The sequence below is a fragment of the Megascapheus bottae genome, chromosome 5 (genome assembly GCF_031878675.1).
Source record: "Megascapheus bottae isolate mThoBot1 chromosome 5, mThoBot2.hap1, whole genome shotgun sequence".
Taxonomy (NCBI): domain Eukaryota; kingdom Metazoa; phylum Chordata; class Mammalia; order Rodentia; family Geomyidae; genus Megascapheus; species Megascapheus bottae.
This window is the reverse complement of record NC_143513.1, coordinates 40,737,402-40,762,483: the sequence shown is the minus strand read 5'-3', so window position 1 is coordinate 40,762,483 and position 25,082 is coordinate 40,737,402. Positions and strand designations below refer to the sequence as shown.

The window sequence follows — 25,082 nt, the reverse complement described above, 5'->3', positions numbered from 1 at the left end:
TCATTAATTTTTAATGCTAACAGACACGTGAAATCTAACAGGCTTTCTCTTAATTAGAAAAACAACTGCCAGGTACTGGTGGCTCACAGAGATCTGAAGATTACAGTTTGAAGTCAGCCTGGGCAGGAATGTCTGTGAGACTCATCTCGAGTCAACTACTAAAAAAAATCAGGAAGTGGTAGAGCATTAGTCTTGCATACTTAAAAGCTCAAGGACAGCACTCAGGCCTTGAGTTCAAGCCCTAGGATCAGCAAAGAGACAGGGAAAGGGTGTGGGAGAATAGAAAAGAAAAAAGAAAAACAACAACAACCAAAAACTTTTCTGAAGGACTCATTGTTTTCCAGTGGCAGGCCAGTGTGTCCTCAAATTAAGTAAAATCTCAACATCTTGTTGAGCCAGTTTGTAAATTCCAAGTTCATTCAATGCTGCTGTGGCAGGAGGTTGCCCTGAAGCTGACTGCAGTACATCTTTCAGGAGTAGTGCAGAACCAATGTTTAAATTCAGAACAATACAGGCTTCTTTTACACTGTTTATGGAAAAAGCAAACAAGAAAAAAGAACTATTATCCATAACATCCATATTATCAACAATTTCATTCTGAGAAACTAAACAGCTTCCTTGCCCTGCTTGACACATATCCTCGATATAAACTGTTCCTGGATTTATTATTTTTAAATATATAAGGACCACCCATCTGTATGAAGTTTATAGTTCAATTGTAAGTAAGAGGATATGTATTATCACTTCAAATATGTAGCTACGGTTTTAGATAGATTCGGATACAGGAGAAGAGAATTAAGGGATAAAATGAAAATAGTAGAAAAGTACAATACTAAGGAAAATTCAAAAACAGTAATAGTCAAATCTTATGCAACAGAAGTTTTCAAGGAACATTTCAGAATCACACAAGCCCTGTCACAAATCCTAAAAAAAATATATATATATATATATATATATATTTTTTTTTTTTTTTTTTTTTTTTTTTTTTTTTGCCAGTCCTGGGTCATGAACTCAGGGCCTGAGCACTGTCCTTGGACTTTCTCAAGGCTAGAGCTCTACCACTTGAGCCTTAGCACCACTTCTGGCTTTTTTCTATGTATGTGGTACCAAGGAATTGAACCCGGGTCCTCGTGCATGCTAGGCAAGCACTCTACTACTAGGCTAAACTCCAGGCCCCTAAAAATATTTCTTACAATGATTCTCATATACGTGTGTGTGTGTGTGGTAGCCATGCTAGTACTAGGGTTTGAACTCAGACCTTTGAGTTCTCCACTTTTTCTGCTCATGGCTGGCACTCTACCAATTGAGTCACAGCTCTACTTCTGCCTTTTTGCTGTATAAATGGAGATAAGTCTCACAGACCTTTCTGCCCAGGCTTCAAATTATGGCACAATTATCAAATTCCAGCCACCTGAGCTAGGACTATGAATCACCAGCATGACCACTTGACTTTTCATATAAGCCAAAAGCAAGAAAATGAAGCCCACTAAGTAATTTATAATCAGTTTGATTAACTTTCTATGGTCAGTCATGAATCATGTGAATTATTTTACCCACTGTGCTCTGCATATATAATAGACCCACAGTGAATGTTTTAAAATTTTAATTGATCTGAGTTTACTGTACATTAATGGAACTCTAGAGCTATTATAAAGGAATAGACTTCCTGTAACAACTGGACACAAAAATATTGTAAAATATAAAGCTTACTGTTTAAAATAATTTTCTGGTCTCTTGCAGTAGTGAGAAAACAAAGGAAAAAGATTCCGAGTCATATCAAACTGCAGCTGGGCTGCTCCTCCTTCATTAAAGTGATTAGCCAGGATTATCTGAAACAAAGAATAATTCATATAATATAGCTGCTTTATTGTCACGCCCCTAAATATAGTTTGCCCTTCCTTACTTCTTGATAGATGTACACATCCAGCTTCTCCACAAGCATTTGCCAGAATGTTTTAAATAAGGAGAAACAAAGCTGCTGCTCAAGCTGAAGCAGATGGTCCCGTAATGTGAGCAAGAATGGGCAGGCCAAGCTAGAGAGCGACATTACTGCCTGTTCTGATTGAGACGGCAAGGACAGCCATCTGTAAAGACAAAAAACACTCATGTTTACCACAAAAGCTTCATCATTTTAAAAGTTTTTTAAATTTAGGCAAGGTACTCTTCTGTCCTGGGGAATTCTGAATAAGAAAAAAAAGTGTGGCTGGAAGCTGGTGGCTTGCACCTGTAATCCTAGCTATTCAGGAGGCTGAGATCTGAGGATCAAATTTCACTAGTGTTAAGAGGTGAGCTGTACAGAGGACATACCTTTCTTTCTTGTACAACTTTGCCATATCTTTAACTTCTCTAAAAACATGGTCTACTTGACGGGCCAACATATCATGCTTCAAACGCTCTAAGAGGTTAATCATGTCATCAAAGACAGAACTCTCCATAGAGGCTAGTTGTCCCAACTGCAGTTTACTGAGGGTATTATTCTCTGCCAGGACTTCCAAGGCAGCCTGCTGAAGCTGCAGAAAGAACTGAAAACAAAAAACACAGTTCTTTGACATGTTGAAAAACAATATGTGTATCAGTTCACAAGGAAATATTCTGTTTTAGTATTTTTCAGAGTTGTGCATCCATCACAAGTTTAGAACGTTTTCATTACTACTTGCCACCCAAACTCCTTCACTTTTAGTCTTCACCCAGTTCTCTCTCTGGTCCTACATCCACAGGCAATCACCAGTCTACTTGCTCCACCTCTAGATTTGACTAGCTTGGACATTTCAGGTTGATCAAATCATGTAATGGTAGGCTTTTGGTAACTGCTTAGTATCTACTCAAAATTGAGTTTCTGTCACCTACAACTAAAGAATTCTAATCCTGAATTATTGAATAGTTCAGGGTTGTCATATTCTGATAACAGTTATCAGTAGACTGAAATGAATAGAATGTGAACTCTGCTTTTCCTTTTTCTAGTCAGATAATTATGTAATACAAGACCTTCAATGAGTTTTTATTTAAAACATTTGCAAGTTGAAAAAGTGCAAAGATGATTCAAGGACTTTTGATGTTAAGACAATTATCATCATGAAAACCATGTACTAGGACAATTTTAAAGGTCAACTCTGAAATTTTCAGTTTTCTGTTGACAGAACGCCCAGTTAATACAGTATTAGATATTAAAGTTTCTACACATACAGATAATGGCTTATTCATATTTATTAACAGCCTACAGCACCAAGTAACTTAGTTAATGATGTTCTACAAATTTTATTAAAGCTTAAATATGTCTGGGAATGAATCTCTTATTAGATCATCTGGCATAAAAATCAAGAATGACTATTTTATACTATTGAAAAAGCTTAGCACTTAATGGAGCAGTGTGGGAGCTGAAAGAATAAAATACTCATATTAGAAACACAATACAAAAGTACAAAATGAATGAGTGCAAATTAATTGACTTAATGATAAATTCATTCATAATTTTACTATAAAATTGTTTCTCTTTTTTTTTTTTTTTGGCTCAGTAGAATTAGCATTATGGATACAGATTTCAGTTGATATCTTGAGAAAGCCCAAGGACATTGTTCAGACTCTGAGTTCAAGCCCTAGGATTGGCAATAAATAAATTAATAAATAATACTTGTACATTACTCATTGTCATTTTCCCCTTTATTCAGGAAAGTAATTATTTCACCATCTCAACACATCTCAGTTTTCAGTGTTTTCTGTCATGAAATCTGTTTGATAAAATATATAATAAACCCAAACAGATTTTTTAGGAGGGGGTAGTCATGGGACTTTAACTCAGGGTCAGGACGCTGTCCGGGAGCTCAAGGCTAGTGACCCCTTTGAGTTACCACATCACTTCTGGCTTTCTAGTGGTTAAGTGGAGATAACAGTCTCATGAACTTTCCTGCCCAGGCTGGTTTTGAAGCATAATCCTCTGATCTCAGTTGTGGATTAGTAGTGGCTAGGATTATAGGAATGAGCTACAAGCACCAGGCCAAAGCAGATTTTTGTGTCTTCACAGATAATCAATCATAGAACAGTGATTCCCAACTTGAGGGTACTCTGTCCAAGAAGGTGTGGAAGGTGTTCTATATTTAAAATAGCTAAAGAAATTGTTTCTTTAGATATTTAGATTTCTTTACTTTTGATTGGAAGTACATACTGGAAAATTTGATTACCAGAAGCCCTGATAGTAATATATTCCTTGGATTAATTTAAAAACAGAAAGATTTTCTGGGCTAGGAGTGTGGCATAGTGGTAGAGTACTTGCCTAGCATGCACAAAGCCCTGGTTCAATTCCTCAGTATCACATACACAGAAAAAGCCAGCAGTGGTACTGTTGCTCAAGTGGTAGAGTGCTAGCCTTGAGCAAAAAAGAAGCTCAAGGGCGGGCCTTGAGTTCAAGCCTCAGGACTAGGGAAAAAAAAATTTTTTTTCTCTACAGTAAAATATTAATCCCATATTACAACAGAGACACAATTCTTTCTTTCTTTCTTTCTTTCTTTCTTTCCCACTCTCTCTTTTTTTTCTTTTTCTTTTTTGTCAGTCATGGGACTTGTGACTCGGCCTGGGCGCTATCCATGAGCTCTTCAGCTCAAGGCTACCACCCTACCCCTTGAGCCACAGCATCACTTCTGGGTTTCTTGTAATTAATTGAAGAGTCTCACAGGCTTGTATGGCTGGGAGTTTGGCCTAGTGGTAGAGTGCTTGCCTATCATACATGAATACCTGGGTTCAATTTCTCCTTACCACATACATAGGAGAAAAAAAAAAAAGGCCAAAAGTGGTGCTATGGCTCAAATGGTAAAACTCTAGCCTTGAGAAAGCACAAGAACAGTGCTCAGGCCCTGAGTTCAAGGCCCAGGACTAGACAAAAAAAAAGTCTCAACGGGCTTTATAGTGCCCAGGCTGGCACTATAAAGATCCTCCCATCTCAGCCTGGATTAGCTAGGATTACAGACCTGAGCCATCATGCCTGACTATCATTTTTTAAAAATACACATTATTGCCACATGAAGTTTCAAATTCAGAACCCTATGCTTGCTAGGCAAGCATACTAGCTTTTTATACTTTAGTAAGAAGGGTCTTGCATTTATGAAATCCTGGCCTGGATTATAGTTCTAATCCTAGTTACTTGGGAAGCTGAGATCTGAGAATGGAGGCAGACAGTTTCCTAGCCAGCCCAGGCAAACAAATCTGTGAGTCTCTTATCTCCAAAGAGACTGATTTTCTTTCTTTCTTTTTTTTTTGCCAGTCATGGAGTGTGAACTCTGGGCCTACGCACTGTCCTTGGACACTTTTTGTTCAAGGTTAATGCTCTGCCACTTGAACCACAGTGCCACTTATGATTTTTTCTGTGTATGTGGCACCAAGGAATCGAACCCAGGGCTTCGTGCATACCAGGCAAGCACTCTATCACTAGGCCATACTTCTGGCCTATTATTTTCTTTATATCATTGTTAAATAATGATTTCTCTGTGATATCAATTACTAATATTGCCTAATATACATAGTACAAAGACAAAAAAGTTTCCTTCTATAAACAACTATTCACAAAGGGTTTTACCCCTTCCCTTTTGTTTGTGCAACTGGGGCACCAAATCTAGGAATTGTTTACTCCAGGCAAGCACTCACCTACATTTCCAGCTCTCTTTAACTCCATTAAAATATCAAGATTGAAAAAAAAAAATCAAGATTGTTGGACTGGGAGTTTGGCCTAATGGTAGTGTGCTTGCCTAGCACATACAAAGACCCAGGTTTGGGTCTGTAGTACCACATACATAAAAAAAGCTGGAAGTGGTGCTGTGGCTTGAGTGGTAGAGCTCTAGCCTTGAGCAAAACAGAAATTCAAGGGCAGGCCCTGAGTTCAAGCTCCACAACTGGCAAAAAAAAAAAATCAAGATTGTTTAAATTTGAGATTTGATTGAGAAAAATGTATGCTTTAATGCTTTAATCACATCTTATAAGCTTGACCTCACTGCCATTCTTCATCTATCTATCTATCTATCTATCTATCTATCTATCTATCTTCTATAGCTTACAATAGAGGCAACATTTCAAAAGGTTAGAATAGTTCAAACAAATATATTACTTAATGTAAAAGCTCATGAACTCACCACATTGTCAGCCCAGTCTGCTAGTACTGTTGAGATGTAGTTCACAGCATTAAGAATTGCACAGTATCGAAAGGCCAGAGAAGCTCTTGTCTCTTCTTTCATCACCTGTGTCAATCGGATTCTAAAATCATCTACTAAGTCCTTCTGTAACTCTAGAAACTGCAGCTTTCGAGAAGCTGTGGGTAGATTTTTATATCTGTCTGCAGAGAAAATTAAAACAGACGGAGGATACTTGGTTTTAAAATACTATCCTACTTCTGTGCTAGTTTAAATTTTTTTCATAATAGACTTCTTAAAAGATTGGTGGCGCAAGCCTATAGTGTAGATGGGAGGAGGAGATTGGGGGACTGCCATCTGAAGCCAGTCTAGTTCACAAAACAATTCACAGTGGCTGGGCACTGAGCACATGCCTGTCATCCAAGGGATGAATAGAACACAAGAGTATCACAGAGGTTGGAGGCATGATTCAGTAGGTAGAGTCATAGAAATGAAGGTGGCTGGTATGTACTAAATTCGAGCTCCAGTCTCACAGCAAAAATAAGTAAAAGAATATGATATTCCAGGGCCAGGAGTTTGGCCCTAGTGGTAGAGTGCTTGCCTAGCATACATGAAGGCCCAAGTTCGATTCCTCGGTACTACATACATAGAAAAAGCTGGAAGTGGTGCTGTGGGTCAAGTGGTAGAGCTCTGGCCTTGAGAAAAAGTCCCAGGACAGTGCTCAGGCCCTGAGCTCAAGCCACACAACTGGCAAAAAAAAAAAGAATATGATATTCCAGACCAGCCCAGGCATAAAAGTGAATACTTTGAATATAACCAATGCAAAAGGAGGTAAGTATAATGGTTCAAGTGGTAGAATACCTGCTTAGCTATCACAAGGTCCTGAATTTAAACTTCAGTATCACATTTTTTTTTCTTTATTTTTTTAAGTTTTAGTGTTTGTTGTTGTTGTTTTGTTTTTTTTCCTTACTGTTAGGAATAAAGCCGAGCTGGGTGCGGTGACTCATGCCTGTAATCCTAGTTACACAGGAGGCTGAGATCTGAGGATCAAGGTTCAAAGACAGCCTGGGCACTAAAGTTTGTGAGACTCTTATCTCCAGTTAACCACTAGAAAATGGGAAATGGGGCTGTGGTTCAAGGGGCAGCCTTGAGCTGAAGAGCTCAGGGACAGCACCTGGGCCCAGAGTTCAAGTCCCACTCCCAACAAAACAAAAAAAGGTATAACTATTGATAGGAAATGTCTAGATAGGCATCCAACATTTTAAATTGTTTTTAGAGATATCCAAGGACAGTGTCCAGACCCTGAGTTCGAGCCCTAGGCCTGGGAAAAAAGAAAAAGAAAAAAATCCCCACCTCTTAAAAAGAAAATACAAAATCATCAAAATTTAAGTCAATCACCATTTTCTGAAGACACTTTAAAAGCTGAATGACAAAGGGCCGGGAGTTTGGTGTAGTGGTAGACTGCTAGCCTAGCATTCACGAAGACCCAGGTTCAATTCCTCAGTACCACATACATAGGAAAAAGCCGGAAGTGGTGCTGAGGCTCAAGTGGTAAATCTCTGGCCTTGAAAAAATTCAAGGGCAGTTCCCAGGCCCTGAGCTCAAGCCCAGGACTGGCAAAAAGAAAAGAAACGAAAAAAAAAAAAAAGCCAAATGACAAGAGTCCAACAATAAGATTACATTCTTAGATGAGCATTGGCGGCTCATTCTTATAACTGTAGTTACTTAGGAGGCTGATCTGAAGATCAAGATTGGAAAACAGCTCAGGCAGACAAAGCCTCCAAATAACTTAGCAAAAAGCCAAAAATGGAGGTCTGGCTCAAGAAGAAAAAGCCAAACAAGAGCACAAGGCCTTGAGTTCAAACCCCAGTACCCACACTGTCCTAGATTCTTACTAAAAGCTGAATCTGAAGATAATAACCACTGTATAATGTTAAGGTAGCACACACATATTTTTAAGACAAAGTTCCATCTTAAAAGGCTTATACTTACCAGTTATAACCAAGAGTAGAGTCATAAAAGTTTCTGCACAATCAGGAACTTTCATTTCATCCACATCAGTGATATCTTTATATTGTGATACCCAGGCAGCTTCTGATGAAAGCATTGAGTCCATTTTTTGAAGAGCAACTAACATAACACACACACACACACACATATAAAATATATATTAAAAAAAAGATTATGTCACAAGTAATTATAGCCATTCCTAATTTTTCAATCCATAATTTGTTTTAGAAATGACTTTTCCCCCTGTTCCAGGGCTTGACCTCAGGGCCTGGGTGCTGTCCCTGAGCTACTTTGTGCTCAAGACTAGCACTCTACCACTGGAGTCACAGTGCCTCTTCTGGCTTTTTCTAGTAGTTTATTGGAGATAAAAGTCTCACTTTTCTCCCAGGCTTTTTTTAAATCATGATCCTCATATTTCAGCCTCCTGAGTAGCTAGGATTACAGGCATGACCCACAGGCACCTGGCTGAATGATGACTTTGCTATGCAAACAAACCCAGGCACTATAGACCATGAGACACTTATCTCCAATTAACCATTATCCACCAGAAAACTGGAAGTGACACTGTGGCTCAAGGCCACAAAAATACTTACATTTTCTCTCCACAGTCAACCATCTCTGAAAACAGGTTTCCTCTGATAAAATATGCATACAACTAGCAAAAGTGCCAGGATAGCCATGAACACTATGCAGTTCTCTTTCAAATAAGAGCACTTCATCCACCAAATGACAGAAGAGACTGTCATCATAGAGTAGACAAGGGATGTCAGAAGCTAACTTCTCAAGGACAAGCATCATTAGGCCTCGAGAAAACTCAAGCTAGAAGAAAACACATAAACATAAGGTATATAAATGATGAATTTTTTAGGTACACGTACAATTATAAAACTGAAACACTTAGGACTCTTTTACCCTTGCATTTACTGCCGAGCCTGTTTTGTCCAATATTGGCTGAATCTTCTCATCCAGAAACTGTGTATGGTTTCCAATCCACATAAGAACCTGAGCCAAGTACCATTCAGGCTAAGGAAGGAAGTAAAATGTTGAATTCCATATAGTTATTTTAGCTAGAAAGTTATAGTGAAATATCTGTAATTATAAACACAACACAATTTGCTGAAAATTCCTATACCTAACAGCACCAATTCTACTCTAAACTTTAAAACTCATGAAGACTCATTTATCTCCGGGCACCAGTGGCTCACGACTATAATCCTAGCTACTTGAGGCTGAGATCTGAGATCACAGTTCAAAGCCAGCCTAGGCATTTGAGATTCTCCAATTAACTACCAGAAAACTGGAAGTGGTGCTGTGGCTCAGTGGTACAGCACTAGCCTTGAACTGAAGAGCTCAAGGACAGCTACCAGGATCAAAGTTCAAGCCCCACAACTGAGCCCCCCAAAAGACTTATCATATGTTAACCAGTATATCCCCCAACAATTCCATTAAAGTAAATTAGTTAATAAATTCATAAAATTTAAAATGCCATATTGGTGCTTAGTATATATCTCAGTCTTAGAGTACTTATCTACCATGTACATAGCCTTGGGTTCAGCCTCTGGCATCCATTTACTAAATGGTAAATCCCTATTGTGCGCTACAAAAAATAAATTATGGGAAACTAAACCTTGGGTTGATACAATTTAGGTTTGATAACAGTACTAGATCCACTGGGACCACGCTTCAAAAAGCAGCTAACATTCTTTCTTATCAAATTTTCAATGCTGTGCTACAACTTTAGCTTATTGCTTTGTCTCACCTACTACCTATTACTAAGTGACTCTGCTCTTCTACAGACCAATACCCATTCAAGAACACCCCAAAAGGACAAATAAATCTATTCCCATACAAACAGAATTACCTATCCCTTGATTTCTTTAAAATTCTCTGATGCCTATGAATTTATTTGTATAAAACCCGACACTTAACAATCCAAAATATTTACTGAACCCCCACTACCTGGACTACATCACTGTAGCAAAACTCAAAGATAGGCAAGGTAGTAGCTGCCTCCTCATAGATTCCAAGACTAAGATTTGACCTGGTTTTAGCCAATTAAAAATCTGAACAATATACCCAGTATATATTGGTATGGTCCCTTGTTTAAAATGTTGGTGATTGGTGACACAATGGAATTTTACACAACCACTAGAAAGAATACGTCATTTGCAGGGAAATGGATGGACCTAAAACAAATGATATGAAGTGAGGTAAACCAAGCTCAGACAAATGGCACATGCTTTCTCTCATGAGGAAACCAGGCCTAAAACACACAGGGACAGGATAAATTATACAGGATTCTAGACATTTGCACATAGTAAAACCAAAGGAGGAAACTCTTAGGACAGGAACACCAAGGCACAATGTCTATGTGCATCTGATCATATAAAATATTTATCAAAATGAACTCCAGGAAATAGAAACAAGAGGCTTATTCTTTGTTGCTGTTTCAGTTTCATTTTGTCTTATTTGTTCATTTATCTGTCTTTGGGGGGTATGGGGGGGCACAGAAGTGGAGGGATAACAGGTAAACAAATGTAGCAGTAATTCTCACTAGACACTATGCTGAAGATTAACTATATAATTTGTGGGTAGGGATGGGAGGGAAAAACTGGGAGAGAGGAAGAGATGGGGTGACATTGTTCATAAAGAAATGTAGGGATAGCCAGGCATGGTAGCTCAGCTACTCAGGAGGCTGAGATTTGAGGATTGAGATTCAAAGCCAGCCCAGGCACAAAAGAACCTGAGACTCTAGAAAACGGGAAGTAGGGGTTGGCTCAAGGGTAGGGTGGTAGCCTTGAGTGAAGAGCTCAGGGACAGGCCCAGGTCCAGAGTTCAAGCCCCATGGCACCCCCTCCCCCCTAAAAAAAAAAAAAGAAATGTAGGGCTGGCAATGTGGCTTAGTAGTAGAGTATTTGCCTAGCATGAATGAAGCCTTGGGTTTGACTGCTCAGTACCACACAAACAGAAAAGGTCAGAAGCAGTACTGCGGATCAAGTGATAGAGTGGTAGCCTTGTACAAAAGAATCTCAGAGATAGTGCCCAGACCCTGAGTGTAAGCCCCAGAAAAAACAAAAAAAAAGAATGAAATATATTCTTTACCTGATTTATGTAACTGTGCAACCTCTTTGTACATCACCTTTATTTTTAACTTTTATTTATTTTGTTGGTTGTGGGCTTGAACTAAGAGCCTGGGTACTGCCCCTGCACTTTTTTGCTCATGGCTAGAACTCTACCAATCTGAGCAACAACTCCACTTGTGGTTTTCTTGTTGTCTCATAAGACTTTTTTGCCCCACCTGGTTTTGAACTGTGATCCTCAGATCTCAGCCACTGGCTCCCAGATAGTACATTATCTTAAAATAACTATTAAAAATATGTTTAAGGGCCAGGAGATAGCCAAGTGGTAGAGTGCTTACCTAGTATCCATGAAGCCCTCGGTACCACATACACAGAAAAAGCCAGAAGTGGTGCTGTGACTTAAGTGGTAGAGCTATATAATAGCCTTGAGAAAAGCCCAAAGACAGTTCCCAGGCTCTGAGTTCAATCCCCAGGGCCGGCAAAAAAAAAATTTTGGGTCAGTCATGAGGCTTGGACTTGGCCTGGGTGCTATCCCTGAGCTCAAGACGACCACCCTGACCACCCTACCACTGGGCCTGGGTGTTGTCCCTGAGCTCTTCAGCTCAAGACTACCACTCTACCTCTTGAGCCACAGTGCCACTTCTGATTTTTCTAGCGGTTAATTGGAGATAAGAGTCAGTCTCCTGGTCTTTAGTGCCCAGGCTGTCCTTAAACCGCGATCGTCAGATCTCAGCCTCCTGAGTAGCTAGGATTACAGGTGTGAGCCACAGTAGCCAGCTTAAAAAAAATTTTTTTTTAAATGTTGGTGATGTTACTCAAAGCTAGGCACTGGTGTGGCTCACGCTTATAATACTAGCTACTCAGGAGGCTGAGATCTGAGAATTGCAGTTCAAAGTCAGCTGAGGCAAGAGAGTCTGTGAGTCTCTTATCTCCAATCAACTGCCAAAAAGAAAAAGCCCCAGTGGAACTGTGGTTCAAGTGATAGAGTGTAAGAAACAGTGCCTAGGCCCTCAATTCAAATTCTGGAAACAGCACCAAAAACAACAAAACAAACCCTAGTTACATAATTTATCCCAGTATTCTCTCTTGCTAGTTATAAATCATTTTAACATTAGCACCTCTATTCAGAAGCTAATACACTATCTATTGGAATTCAACTTCTCTTTTCAACATATTTGTAAGTCAAGGACATGGCCCATTGGTAAAGTGCTCACCTAGCATGCATGAAGCCCTGGGTTCTAGTCTTGTGTCTATTCCTACCAACTATATAGAAAAAGCTGAAAGTGGTGCTGTGGCTCAAGTGGTAGAGTCTTAGCCTTGAGAAAGCCCCAGAACAGTGCTCAGGCCAAGTTCAAGCCCCAGGACTGGTTAAAAAAAAATTGTAAGTCAAAAGGAGAAGCTTGTATAATGAAATATGTTGGAAGCCAGTAGTAAACTCCACTACAAGAAATGCAAGGGCACAACCAAAGACTAACTTAAGAAACTGGTTAGATGAAGTGCCAATGAGTAAACTAATCTTTTAACATAACAATACAAGTCCCCAATTATATCTATAAAAAGCTATGACAAAATAGGAATTTAGTGCTTTAGAAGAAAATGTGAACAGAAGCAGATTTTAACTTAAACTGGTATAAGTACAGAACAGAAAGTCTTGATATTTACCATTAATAAAATCCCAAAATAAGCTGAGCATGATAGCTCTTGCCTATAATCTCAGTATTTTGGAGGTGGAGACAGGGAGATCTCAAGTTCAAGGCCAACCTGGGCTACATATATATTCAAGGCAAGATGCTTTCAAGAAACAAAAAATAAATAAATGTAAAATAAAAATCTAGGGTAAGAGTTGGTGGAACACACCTTGCTTACAACATTAGTCTGCCGGTTGCCTCTGAAGTGGTATCTGAACCTCTTCTGAAGAGGAGTCAACATAATCTGGATGGGCAGGATGATAGAAGGGGATGCGGGAAGCGAGTATTTTTCTGGGAGTTGTTTTGGCTCAGTAAGTAATTCATCTCTAACATAGCCAAGTCAAGGAAAAAGAACCAAAAGTGTATATAGGTGCACATGTATACATACACAATTTTCTCCAACAAGCCTGTCAATACTACATATGGATTGCATCACATAAAACATGCAATCTTTACATTAAATATGAATCTAATAAAGCATAAAATGTCATTAATCTCTTTCCTAAAATAACAACTAAGAAGATAAATTCAAGAAATCATTTGATTAAATTAATACTTTGTTGAAGGTTTTCTTCTTCTCATTGCCTATTTGTTCAACAGACCTGTATATGATGCCACACTTGGTTAGTTGCATATCTGAAAACTCTTTCTGGCAGCCCTCCCTCCTACCTACAATTCACTTTATAAGAGAACACACCCCAACTCTGTGGTCATTTACACATCCAGTCCAATCCAGGATTCTCATTTGGCTAGTTGGCCACTTTGAAAACCTTTTATTCCCTAGCCACAAATATATGATAGGAAGAAAATAATTTTTTTCTAAGTTTCCCTTCCAACAAGGATACGAGGTTTGTAGCTTCATCAGCTGACAAAACAATGTCTCCAGGTTACTATATATCTCAGGGGCAGGTCGACTGAAGCCAACAGTTTGTGACTGGGGGGGTGCAATGAATGGCCAGTGAAGCTGTGCTAAGATTTCCTCAAAATCACTGCAATAGAAAACAAAGGCATAGGTTTCAGTACTATGTCATCAAATGATCGCTAAATAGCTACCTGAAAGTAAAATGGGTAAAGCTTACCTTGTAAGCTTGTCCTTTAGAATTTTGTGCCAGAATTTAACTGTGGCTCTCATAAAGTCAAGAAGATGAGTGCAGGATGATTCCTGGAGCTTGATGTCAAGTTCTGTCATAGCCATCAGGGTAGAAGCAGCCTCGGGCACATTGTTGGTCATCAGATATTGCTGAATGTTATCACTGCAAACAAGAAAGAATAATTTCTTCAAAATAATTTTAAATTTAGGTACAGTTTTACCTCTCACCTGTAAAACACGCCAGAGCCTGAAGTCCTCTAATTCTTGTCATCTTTATAAGAGCAGTGGTTCACACTCAGGGTGCTTTCCTCTACCTGACCCCCTCCTCCCAAGAGCACACAACTCACTTTTCTTGGCTTTCTTTTAGAGATGTCATTTATGCTTTTTTTTTTTTTTCCTTTATTTTCATGGGTTTGAACTCAGGGCCTGGGCATTGTCCCTAAGCTCTTTTGTTCAAGGCTAGTGCTCTACCACTTTGAGCCACAGCTCCACTTCTGGTTTTCTAGTGGTAAATTGGAGATCAGACACAGACTTTCCTGACTAGACTGGCTTTGAACTTTGATCCTCAGATCTCAGGCTCCTAAAGAGCTAGGATTATAGGCATAAGCAACCAGTGGTGCCTGGCTCTTTTTCTTTTTTAAAATATTCATATTTTTACTATTTCTAAGTACTTGTACAAGAGTTACCATTTATAAAATCAGTTTATAAGTATACCACAGTATTAGAAATCAAACCCAGGTTTCAACATCTTACTAAGAGGAGAATGTGGATAACATCTATCTGTATGACCAACTAGGATAATCTTCAGTTTCATCTTCTGTTTCCTGTAGAATGTGATTTCTACTTCAAAGAATATATTCCAAGTTAAGCACTCTACTAAAATAAAGACTATTGTGATTAATAAATGAACAGATATAACAGGCACCAGTGGCTCACACCTGTAATTTTTGCTACTCAGAAAGCTGAGATCCTTGCCAGGCACTGATGGCTCATGTCTGTAATCCCAGCTACTCAGGAGGCTGAAATCTGAGGATCATGGTTCAAAGCCAGCCTGTGCAGAAAAGTTGATGAGATTTTTTTTTTTTTTTTTTGCCACTCAGGGCCTGGATATTGTCCTAGGGCTTTCTCAAGGCTATTTCTCTACCACCTGGGCCATAGCACCACTTCCGGCTTTTTCTATGTATGTGGTACTAAGGAATCAAACCTAGGTCTTTGTGCATGCTAAATAAGCTCTACCATTAGGCCATACTCCTGGGTAAGTCCATGAGATTCTTATCTCCAGTTAACCACCAGAAAGCCAGAAGTGGTGCCAGGACTCAAAGTAGTAGAGCACCAGCCTGAACAAAAAAGCTAACAGTGCCTAGACCCTGAGATTAAGTCCCAATATCAGCGCATGCACACACACACACACTCATGAAATTTGGAGATGACGAGAAATGCCAGAATCCCAAAAGTAAGCTGGAAATAGAAATACACAAAACCTAGGGACCTAGGGGCATACACTTATTTTTTCTTGTGCCAGTCCTGAGGCTTAAACCCAGAGCCTAGATACTATACCATGCTAACTTATACTGAAACATTCTTTCTTTGTTGTAACTCTTACTGTGGAATAACAGCAACCATTAATGTTGTTTGGAAAGCCATAGGGAGAAAGTTCATCCAAGAGTTATATATATATACATGAGGAATTTTACATTAAAAGAGGTGTGCATAAAATTATCGTGTTACTAGTGACCCCAGAAATTAAGCTTTTCTTTTTTTTTTTTTGCCTATCCTGAGAATTGAGCTCAAGGTTTAGATGCTGAAACCACACTGACTTCAAACTCTGGTCCTTAGATTTCAGCTGCCTGAGTAGCTAGGGTTATAGATCTATAATCCACCAGCCCTATCTATTATACAGTCAGTATTTGATAATCTCCACAAAACACCAAATTCTAGAGAGCAATATACTTCATTAAGTGACAATCTCTAGATATTAAGCAGAAATACCTATGCCAATGGAAGACCTATACCAAAGTGAGGGTTGTTTTGTTTTATTCATTTGGCATTATAAATAATAGTTTTTAACCCCAAGTACACAACACAACACTAAGGCTTAAAATTTTAAGTTACTTAGATTACTTTCTTTTAAATGTAAATTAAGCCCCTGAAAAGTTTATACTCATTCACAATACGGGAAAAGAATCATTATCATAATGCTATTTTCATAACAATTGGTAAAATTAAATTATTATAATATTTAATTAACTCAATTATTTAATGACACACACACACATACTCATAAGACACAGCTGCAGAAGAAAATAATAATTATGAGAACAAAGGCCCATTTTACCTTAGTTCTTCAACTTGTGAAATCCATTTAAGGTAAGCAAGATGCCGTTCAATCTCATCAATCTGGTTAATCATAGCCCCAAGATCATCCATCCAGGGCTGTGCAGTCAGCAAATGACTGTTAATGGACTTGAAGAGATGTGTTTCTTGCTCCAGATACTGATTAAGAAATTGTTTTGATTCTTCTGCATTTTCTAAGGCACTTTGAATTCTTTTAGGAATTTCTGATGAAACTGTAAGTACCTAACCATACCAGAAAAAAGTAGCAATTTGATAAAAATTTCCATAAGCTTTTTTTTAATTAATTCATTCATTACTTTCCACATACACATTTCAAAGAAAAAGGTTTGGTTTCTTCATCCTGTGTTACTTAAACCCAAAAGTATAATGTATATATGGAAACATACATATATACATATATGTATATAGAAAGAGGTGCCTACTTCCTACAGTCAGTGGTTCATGTTTATAACCCTAACCACTCTGGGAGCTCAGCTAGCTTAGCATACCAATACAGAGATTCTTATCTCTATTCAACCAGCAAAAGAACTAAAGGTATGGCTCAAGTGATAGAACTCCAATTGTGAATGGAAAAAGCTAAGGGAAGCTCAGAAACAGCACCCAAGCTGTGTTTAAGTCCCAGAACTGGCACACATAAACACACAAAAAAGAGTAAATGAAGCTGGGCTTCAATGACTCATGCCTGTAATCCTAGCTACTCAGGAGGCTGAGATCTGAGGATCACAGTTCAAAGCCAGCACATGTACAAGTCTGTGAGACTCTCATCTCCAATTAGCCACCAGAAAACCAGAAGTGGTGCTGTAGCTCAAGTGATAGAGCACTAACCTCAGGGATAACACCCAGGACCAGAATCAAATCCAAAACCAAAACAGAGTAAATGACAAATTAGAAAGTAGAGCCAGATAACAAAAAGTATTTTTGGAAATATATTTACTTTTCCTTCCATTATTTTTGTACTTTTCAGAAAATTTCATTATATACCTAGGCTTGCCTGGAACTTCTATGCCCAGCTCAAAGATCAATTTGCGTGTGTTCCAAGTGTGTACAGACAGGTTTTGAGGCATAAACTCAGGGCCTAGGCTCTGTCCTTTAGATTTATTCACTCGAAGACTAGCATTCTACCAATTAGGCCACACTCTACTTTCAGCTTTTTTGGTGGTTAAAATGCTAGCTCAGGGGCCAGGAGTTTGTCCTAGTGGTAGAGTGCTTGCCTAGCATGCATGAAGATCCAGATTCAATTCCTTGGTATCACATACATAGAAAAAGTTAGAAATGGCCCTGTGGCTGAAGTGGTAGAGCTATAGCCTTGAGAAAACTCAGGGACAGGGCTCAGGACCTGAGTTCAAGCCTGAGGACTGGAAAAAAATAATAAAATATCAACTTCTTAGAACAGGCATAAGCCACTGGCTCCTGGCCAAGATATTCTTTTTTTTTTTTTTTTTTTTAAGGCTGTCAGCCAAAGTAAAGAACAAATGCCTACTAGGAAAACTAGACTAGTTCAAAAACAAAGGATAAAATTCTAAAAGTGAAACAAGTTTACTGAGCTGGCACGGAAATGACTTGAGCGTAAGGGCTATCTTAGATTAAGCATCTGCTATGTCAAGAGCTAAAAATAGTAACAGATGTTTGGGAATACCAGATAGAATATTCAACAGATTCAACTAGATGGATTCAACTTTTTGTGTCTGAGAAAGGAAAAAGCAGAATATCCAGGTCAGGTGTTTAGGAGAGAATTTGGAAGTACAGCTGAGGGAGTGAATTTGGGAGAGAATTTGGAAGTACAGCTGAAGGAATGAAAGTCTGCCAGGTAAGGCTGCAGGTAGACCACATATATGATATTCTCCACAAGGACTTGAAAGACTGGAAAAGGCTGACAGGACCAGGTAAACACAGAGGCCAGCAGTAGGGGAGGTGGAAAGATAGGAAGACATGAGGATCAAAGGGAGGGGTAGGGGCTTGAGAGCACAGGACACCAGAAAATCTAGAGATAAAACATGCCCCATAACAGTTTGCTTGACCTAACTTAGGACTTACACAATACCAATCTTTTACCTTTGACAATATACTACAGCTACTATTGAGACCCATTTATTTTTGTTTCTTTTTGTTTTGCCAGTCCTGAGGCTTGAACTCAGGGCCTGGGCACTGTCCTTGGCTTTCTCAAAGTTAGTGGTCTGCCACTTGAATCACAGTACCACTTCAGGCTTTGTCTATGTATGTGGTAGTAAGGAATCAAACCCAGATCTTTGTGCATACTAGGCAAGTACTATACCACTAAGCCAAATTCCCTGCTCCTGTTATTATGCTTTTAAGACTCAAATCGGTAGTGACTTTATCCTTTACATTTGTAAAATACATAGCACATTATTGAACCTCAAAGCCTCTGACACCTTAAATGATCAAACTATTTATCTTAATCTGTCTTTAAAATTCTATATATAAGGCCGGAGTGTGGCCTAATGATAGAGTGCTTGCCTAGCATGCACAAAGACCCAGGTTTGATTCCTCAGTACCACATACATAGAAAAAGCCAGAAGTGGTGCTGTAGCTCAAGTAGCAGAGTGCTAGCCTTGAGGATAAAGCTCAAGGATAGTGGTCAGGCCCTGAGTTCAAGCCCCAGGACTGGCAAAAAAAAAAAAAATATATATAATAGCAACTGCTCAAATTCTATTAATTATAAATACATGACTGATAATATTTCAATGAGATTTAATACTTACTTGTTCCTCTAACAGCATTTTACTTTCTGTCATTTGTTCTATGAGTTTATCAAGTTTCTCTAAAGATTTAATGTCACTTCCAATTTCTTTTTCTATGAATGCAGACACGTAAGAATGAAGATTATCTTCATCTGTACCTTCACTGACTTGTTGAATTCCAACAAGTGATGCAACACTTATGTTACCTACAATAAAGGAGTACCAAATACTATGAGTTAGAAGAACTAGAAAATAACTAGGAAATATATGCAAGGCAACTAGTTTATGTTCTTTTGAAAGTTTAGGACTTGGGTATAGTTCAGTGATAAAGGATGTGTCTACTATGTGGAAGGCCCTAGGTCAATCCCCAGCACCACACCAAAAAAGAAAGAAATAGTTAATGAATATATACATACATACTATAAAGCTCTTTTTATACATAGTCTACCTCTAGACAGAGATCTACAATATTTGAATGAATAACTACAAAGCAGTCCATCAACAAGTACTACAAAATGCTCATGAGCCGAGAAAATTTAGTCAAAGAAAACCTTCCAGGTGGGTGAGAGTGGTTCATATCTGTAATCCTAGCTACTCAGGAGGCTATGATGTGAGGATTGTTGTTTGAAGCCAGTCTGGGTAAGAAAGTTTGTGAGACTTTTACTCACAATTAACAGAAAAAGCTGTAAGTGGCATGGTGGTGCAAGTGGCAGAGCACCAACCTTGGACAAAAAAGCTCAGGGAAAATGCCTAGGCTCTGAGATCAAGCAACAGGAATGGCACCATAAAAAAGAAAGAGAAAGAGACAGTGAGAAAGAGTCGGGGGTTGGGGGACAGGGAATTGGGGGATTGATTCCCCATATCTTTGATAATCAGAGGTTTCAAAAGACACTGGCATTATGGTGCGTAATACCATTTCAAAATTTGTAAGGAATCAAAGCTGTTATCTAAAATAATACCAAAGAAGATCAAGAAAGAAAATACTAGGGAGGGAAAAAAGACTTAAGTAACCACTAAATTGTACAAAATGGCATTCTTTCCATGGAAAATAAACCAGACACGATCCAATTTATACTGGATGTGTAGCTTTGATTTCTTCCTACTTAGTGCATCAAATTTTTCAGTCTACTCTTTATTCTATGCTTGAAAACTGGTCATTTTCTGTCTTATAAATTAGTTTTTCAGTCCCCAAAACCTATCTCTCTAGGATGCTTATTAAAGCATAATTCATTTAAGTTAGCTCTAGTTCTCTTTAGAGTGAGTGACACAAGTCAAATACTAAATAAAAAATCCTCACTTTTGTTTAAAAAAAATACTTAAGAACACAACTGTTTAAATCAAATATATAATCTACTTTAAAGGAATTATTTTCCCATGTCCTAAGTTTGTGGACCAAGAGCACTCTTCTCTCTTCCAGGTGTCTCTAGATATTTATTTCTGACCATCTGTGCCAGGACGGCTCTCTGAAACCTGCCTCAAAACTTAGCGAAATCTGAAAGTTCACAACAGTTCCCTGGCAGAGTTAAGGGTGACATGACCCATACTGCATATTAACTCCTTTTCTTCTTACTCCTCCCATGTGCAGGAAGGGCTGGGAGTTTGGCCTAGCATACATGAAGACCCCAGTTTGATTACTCAGTACCACATACATATTAAAAAAAAAAAAAAAGCCAGAAGTGATGTTGTACCTCAAGTGGTAGAGCTCTTAGCCTTGAGAAAGCCCAAGGACAGTGTTCAGGCCCTGAGCTCAAGGCCCAGGACTAGCAAAACAAGACATTCTTCTTTGCCAGGACTGGGATACAGCTCATTGAAATAACATCAACCTGGCAAGCTTGAGGCACTGAGTTCAAACCCAGTAATATCCAAAGAATTTTAAAAAAGTACATAACTGTTTTAGCCAGGCGCGGAAGCTCATGTCTGTAAACCTAGCTACTCAGGAGGCTGATATCTGAGGATCAGGGTTCAAAACCAGCCCAGGCACTAAAGACCCTGAGACTCTTTATCTCCAATTAACCTTTAGAAAATGGGAAGTGAGGGGGGGGGGCGGGAGTTTGGCCTAGTGGTAGAGTGCTTGCCTAACATGCACAGAGACCCGGGTTCAATTCCTTGGTAGCACATACATAGAAAAAAGCCAGAAATGGTGCTGAGGCTCAAGTGATAGAGCTCTAGCCTTGAGAAAGTCCAAGGACAGTGCTCAGGCCCTGAGCTCAAGCCTAGGACTGGCAAAAAAAAAAAAAAAAGCAAGAAAATGGGAAGTGGGGAGTGGTCAAGGGAAGGGTGGTAGCTTTGAGCTGAAGAGCTCAGGGACAGCGCCCAGGCCAAATTCAAGCCCCATGACCCACAAAACAAAAACAAAACAAAACAAAAAATCCTTTCTCTTTGAAGTACTTGTTTCGTATCATTCCATGCAAGGTTTCCTCCTTCCTCAGCAAGTTCTGGAAACCCAAGCTTGAGTCAAATTTGGCATAATGGTATTTCTTAGGGATTAAAAGAAGTGTGTACATGATAGATAAAATGGGGAATAAAACAAAACTCTAAGGAGCAATACCAACAGGAATTCGCCTTTCTTTTTTTTTCTTTTTTTTTTGGTGCCAGTCCTGGGCTTGAGCTCAGGGCCTGAGCACTATCCTTGGACTTTCTCAAGGCTAGAGCTCTACCACTTGAGCCTCAGCACCACTTCCAGCTTTTTTCTATGTATGTGGTACGGAGGAATCGAACCCAGGTATTCGTGCATGCTAGGCAAGCATTCTACCACTAGGCCAAACTCCCGGCCCCGATCACCAAAAATATTTCTTTTTTTTTTTTTTTTTTGCCAGTCCTGGGCTTGAGCTCAGAGTCTGAGCACTGTCCTTGGACTTTCTCAAGGCTAGAGCTCTACCACTTGAGCCTCAGCACCACTTCCGGCTTTTTTTCTATATGTGGTACCGAGGAATCAAACCCGGGTCTTCATGCATGCTAGGCAAGCACTTTAACCACTAGGCCAAACTCCCGGCCCCACCAAAAATATTTCTAAAGAGAAAAAATACTCACTTAAAAAAGGATTAAAAAATCTGATTGTCATTACATTCAAGGAAGTTTTTAATTTCTTTTCTGATCTGATCTGTAACCCAGGAGTTATTCAGAAGTGTGTTGTTCAGCTTCCAAGTGTTTGAATGTTTTTTGACTTTGACTGAATTGTTCAGAATTAGTCTGACTCCACTGTGGTCAGATAGAATGCATGGGATTATCATACTACATTCTTTTTTTTTCTTTTTTTTTTTTTGCCAGTCCTGGGCTTGAGTTCAGGGCCTGAGCACTGTCCTTGGACTTTCTCAAGGCTAGAGCTCTACCACTTGAGCCTCAGCATCACTTCGGGCTTTTTCTATATATGTGGTACCAAGGAATCGAACCCGGGTCTTTGCACATGCTGGGCAAACACTTTAACCACTAGGCCAAACTCCTGGCCCTCATACTACATTCTTAATCAAATTTCATTCTCCACAACGACCCATGGTAATCTGACAGATTATATCTCTCCTTTTCATTTTCTTAATTACAAAATAGTTGACTGAGCCACTAGGGAGACAAGGACAAAGTCCTTGATATGACCGTCTGCATCTATCATTTTACTACAGATATACTAACAGATAGAGAGGCCTCAGACTTCCCAGGCATCCAAATAGGGGAAAGGTGAAGGGTGAGGTTTAGCTGGAAGCTTCAAGAAAAGGAGCTGAATGTGGAAACAACAGATTGGCGCTTTCTTTCTGAGGCAACCTTAAGCACCAACCAGTACTCCCAACATAACTAATGTGAGCACCCTTTCTCTTACCACTATTACTGATCCTCCAGCCATAGAAGAGCTATTACTTGCTTTTCCCTTTCCACTCCTCAAACAAATTAATCGAATTCAGACCAAAAGTCCCTGAAAAGCCTGGTGAGAAAAGAAGAAAAAAGAAAACAGTGGTAACCATCTCCCACCGATGGGTAATTCCTCCCCACTCCTAAGGTGACAGGCAGGTCCAGTGTTGCCTGACAGGCAGAGAGCTCCAGTGAAACCACACCAGCCCCTGCAGGAGGTAGGGGGTCAGGAAGGGCTCTTCTCCAAAGCATACTTCACAATTTCAGAAAGACAAAAATACGCGCACGGTGACAACCAACATTGATGATCAAATAAGCACTAAATGGCTCAGACATGGACATTTCCCCTGAAAGGCACCGGCAAAGGTTCTCAGTTAGCTGAGAGGCAGAAAGGGCTGGGGGGGGGGGGGGAGGAGGAAGGATCGGAGCCTGCTTACTTTTCTCCTCCACGCTCCCTTCGTCACCGCTTTCCGAGCAGCACTAGAAGGAAAACAGGGACGACAAACAAATGAAGCCTGCAGCCGTGGTGGGAAGGACTGGGGGCTTGGGAGGCAGACGCAGCGGGAGGAGGGGCGGTCCGGGTGCCCGAGGGGCGGCTAGAGCTGTCGGGTGCGGGTCCAAAGGCGGCTCGCCACCTCGGCGCCCCCTCTGACAGCCTCCCCAGGGGTCAGGAGTGACCTCCCCGGGGCCCCCGAGCCACTTGACTGGCCCGCCCTCCCGAGGCGCGCGCGGGAAGCATCTCTCTCCGCAAGCTTCCCCGGCCTTGGTCGGTGTCACCCGAGACCCGTCCCGGGGTCGTCACAGCCGCCTCACCAGGGCTGCGGCCGCCTCGCCGATCTCCCCCGCCCGGAGCATCCTGTGTCCGCGCGACCCGTCCACCCTCCCGAGCAGCCAGCGTGGCCGGCCCGGTCCTGCAGGGACAGCCGCGGGCTCCAGCGCCACCTGGACTTCCTCTCGTCGTCTCGATGGTTCCGTCCTCTCAGCTCAGAGAGGCCGACCCGCTGAGGCGCTGGCCTACGCTGCGGTGATCCCTGCTGGCCGGAGGTCGGAACAGCAGCTCAGACTGCTCCTTCCCCTAGCCAGCGAGAGAGGACCCACCTCGACAGAGCCCCTCTTGCTTCATTGCCTCTCTTAATGAGAGCCCTTGAAGATATTCCTCCACCACGCCATTATAGTCTACATTAATCTTATATGTGTGTGTTTATGTATATGATTATATTTTATATGTATGGGAATACATACACCTATATGCATACACATATATGTACAAAGGAGATCATATCCAGGTAGTGTGAGAATGTGAGCAAACTTGGTGAGTACAAGCTTCAAGGTAAAACTATTGGGTTCCGTTTAGTTGGGAGATTTCCAAAGAAAGTTAGCATTTACGTGTTTCTTTGGGTTGTTTTGTATTGTCAGCAATGCAGGGGTTTAAACTCAGAGCCACTTGCTCTACCATCTGAGCCACACCCCAGTCCTTTTTTTTTTTTTTGGCTTTTAGTTATTTTGTGAATAGGGCCTTTGAGTTTTTGCCCAGGCTGGCTTGGAATAAGGCCTTCCTTTCATGTAGCTGGGATTACTGGCATGATCCACTGCACCCAGTTTAGGTCTTTAATGCTGATCAGATTCCCTAGAGAAGACATTCCCCATTTCCTGCCTAGGAGGTGGGGATGCAGATTGTGAGAGCTCTGGGAGCTAAATGGACAAGCATTCAGTATGGAGCATGCCTGTTACCCAGAGGAGCCTCACTGCAGGGGAGAAGGAACTAATACTTAGCAGGAGCAGGTAGAGTACCCAAGAAGTAAACAACAGACACAGAAACCAAAACAAAACCTCAGAGCACACAGAAACCATTCTGTGAGGGGAAAAAAAATAAGTGTATTTGTGTCCTTTTTGTCCACTGTGTGATGCTCTTCTGTGTATCCCACACAATGATACCCTGAGATACATTACCATTTCAAAACATAGTAAGAAAAGGATACTATCTTAAAAGAAGCATCCAGAGAGAGACAAATAAAATATGACAGCAAAAATGAAAAGTTTGATATAAATGTTGAGAAATGCTTCAAAAACGGGGAGAAAAAAGCAAATTGGTAAGTAAATAAAAATAGAAAAGATAATAGATTAGAAGATCACTCCAGGGGATCCAAAGTCTGAAAACTTATAATTCCAAAATAAAGAAAATAAACAAGAATTGGATAAGAAAGTGCTATCAA

General features: G+C 40.1%; 1 protein-coding gene across 4 annotated transcripts; it reads right to left on the bottom strand.

The window, feature by feature from the left end:
* Positions 1-3: 3 nt before the first annotated feature.
* Positions 4-23,834, bottom strand: Rint1 (RAD50 interactor 1). 4 transcript variants are annotated; one of them, XM_090332959.1, is made up of 15 exons: positions 23,683-23,834; positions 23,307-23,349; positions 19,054-19,238; positions 16,314-16,555; positions 13,968-14,141; positions 13,734-13,877; positions 13,058-13,214; positions 9,033-9,143; positions 8,714-8,939; positions 8,103-8,240; positions 6,114-6,313; positions 2,308-2,522; positions 1,904-2,084; positions 1,711-1,829; positions 4-526 (listed from the first exon to the last, which is right to left on the bottom strand). In XM_090332959.1, exons 1-15 carry the CDS (start codon positions 23,722-23,724, stop codon positions 331-333), a joined length of 2,373 nt encoding a protein of 790 aa, XP_090189085.1. In that variant the 5' UTR covers positions 23,725-23,834; the 3' UTR covers positions 4-330. The 4 variants fall into 4 exon arrangements, with proteins under 4 accessions (XP_090189085.1, XP_090189083.1, XP_090189082.1 ...); XM_090332957.1 differs by lacking the exon at positions 23,307-23,349 and adding an exon at positions 22,841-22,942 and having other exon boundaries at positions 7-526; positions 23,683-23,700; XM_090332956.1 differs by lacking the exon at positions 23,683-23,834 and adding an exon at positions 22,841-22,942 and having other exon boundaries at positions 7-526.
* Positions 23,835-25,082: the final 1,248 nt, after the last annotated feature.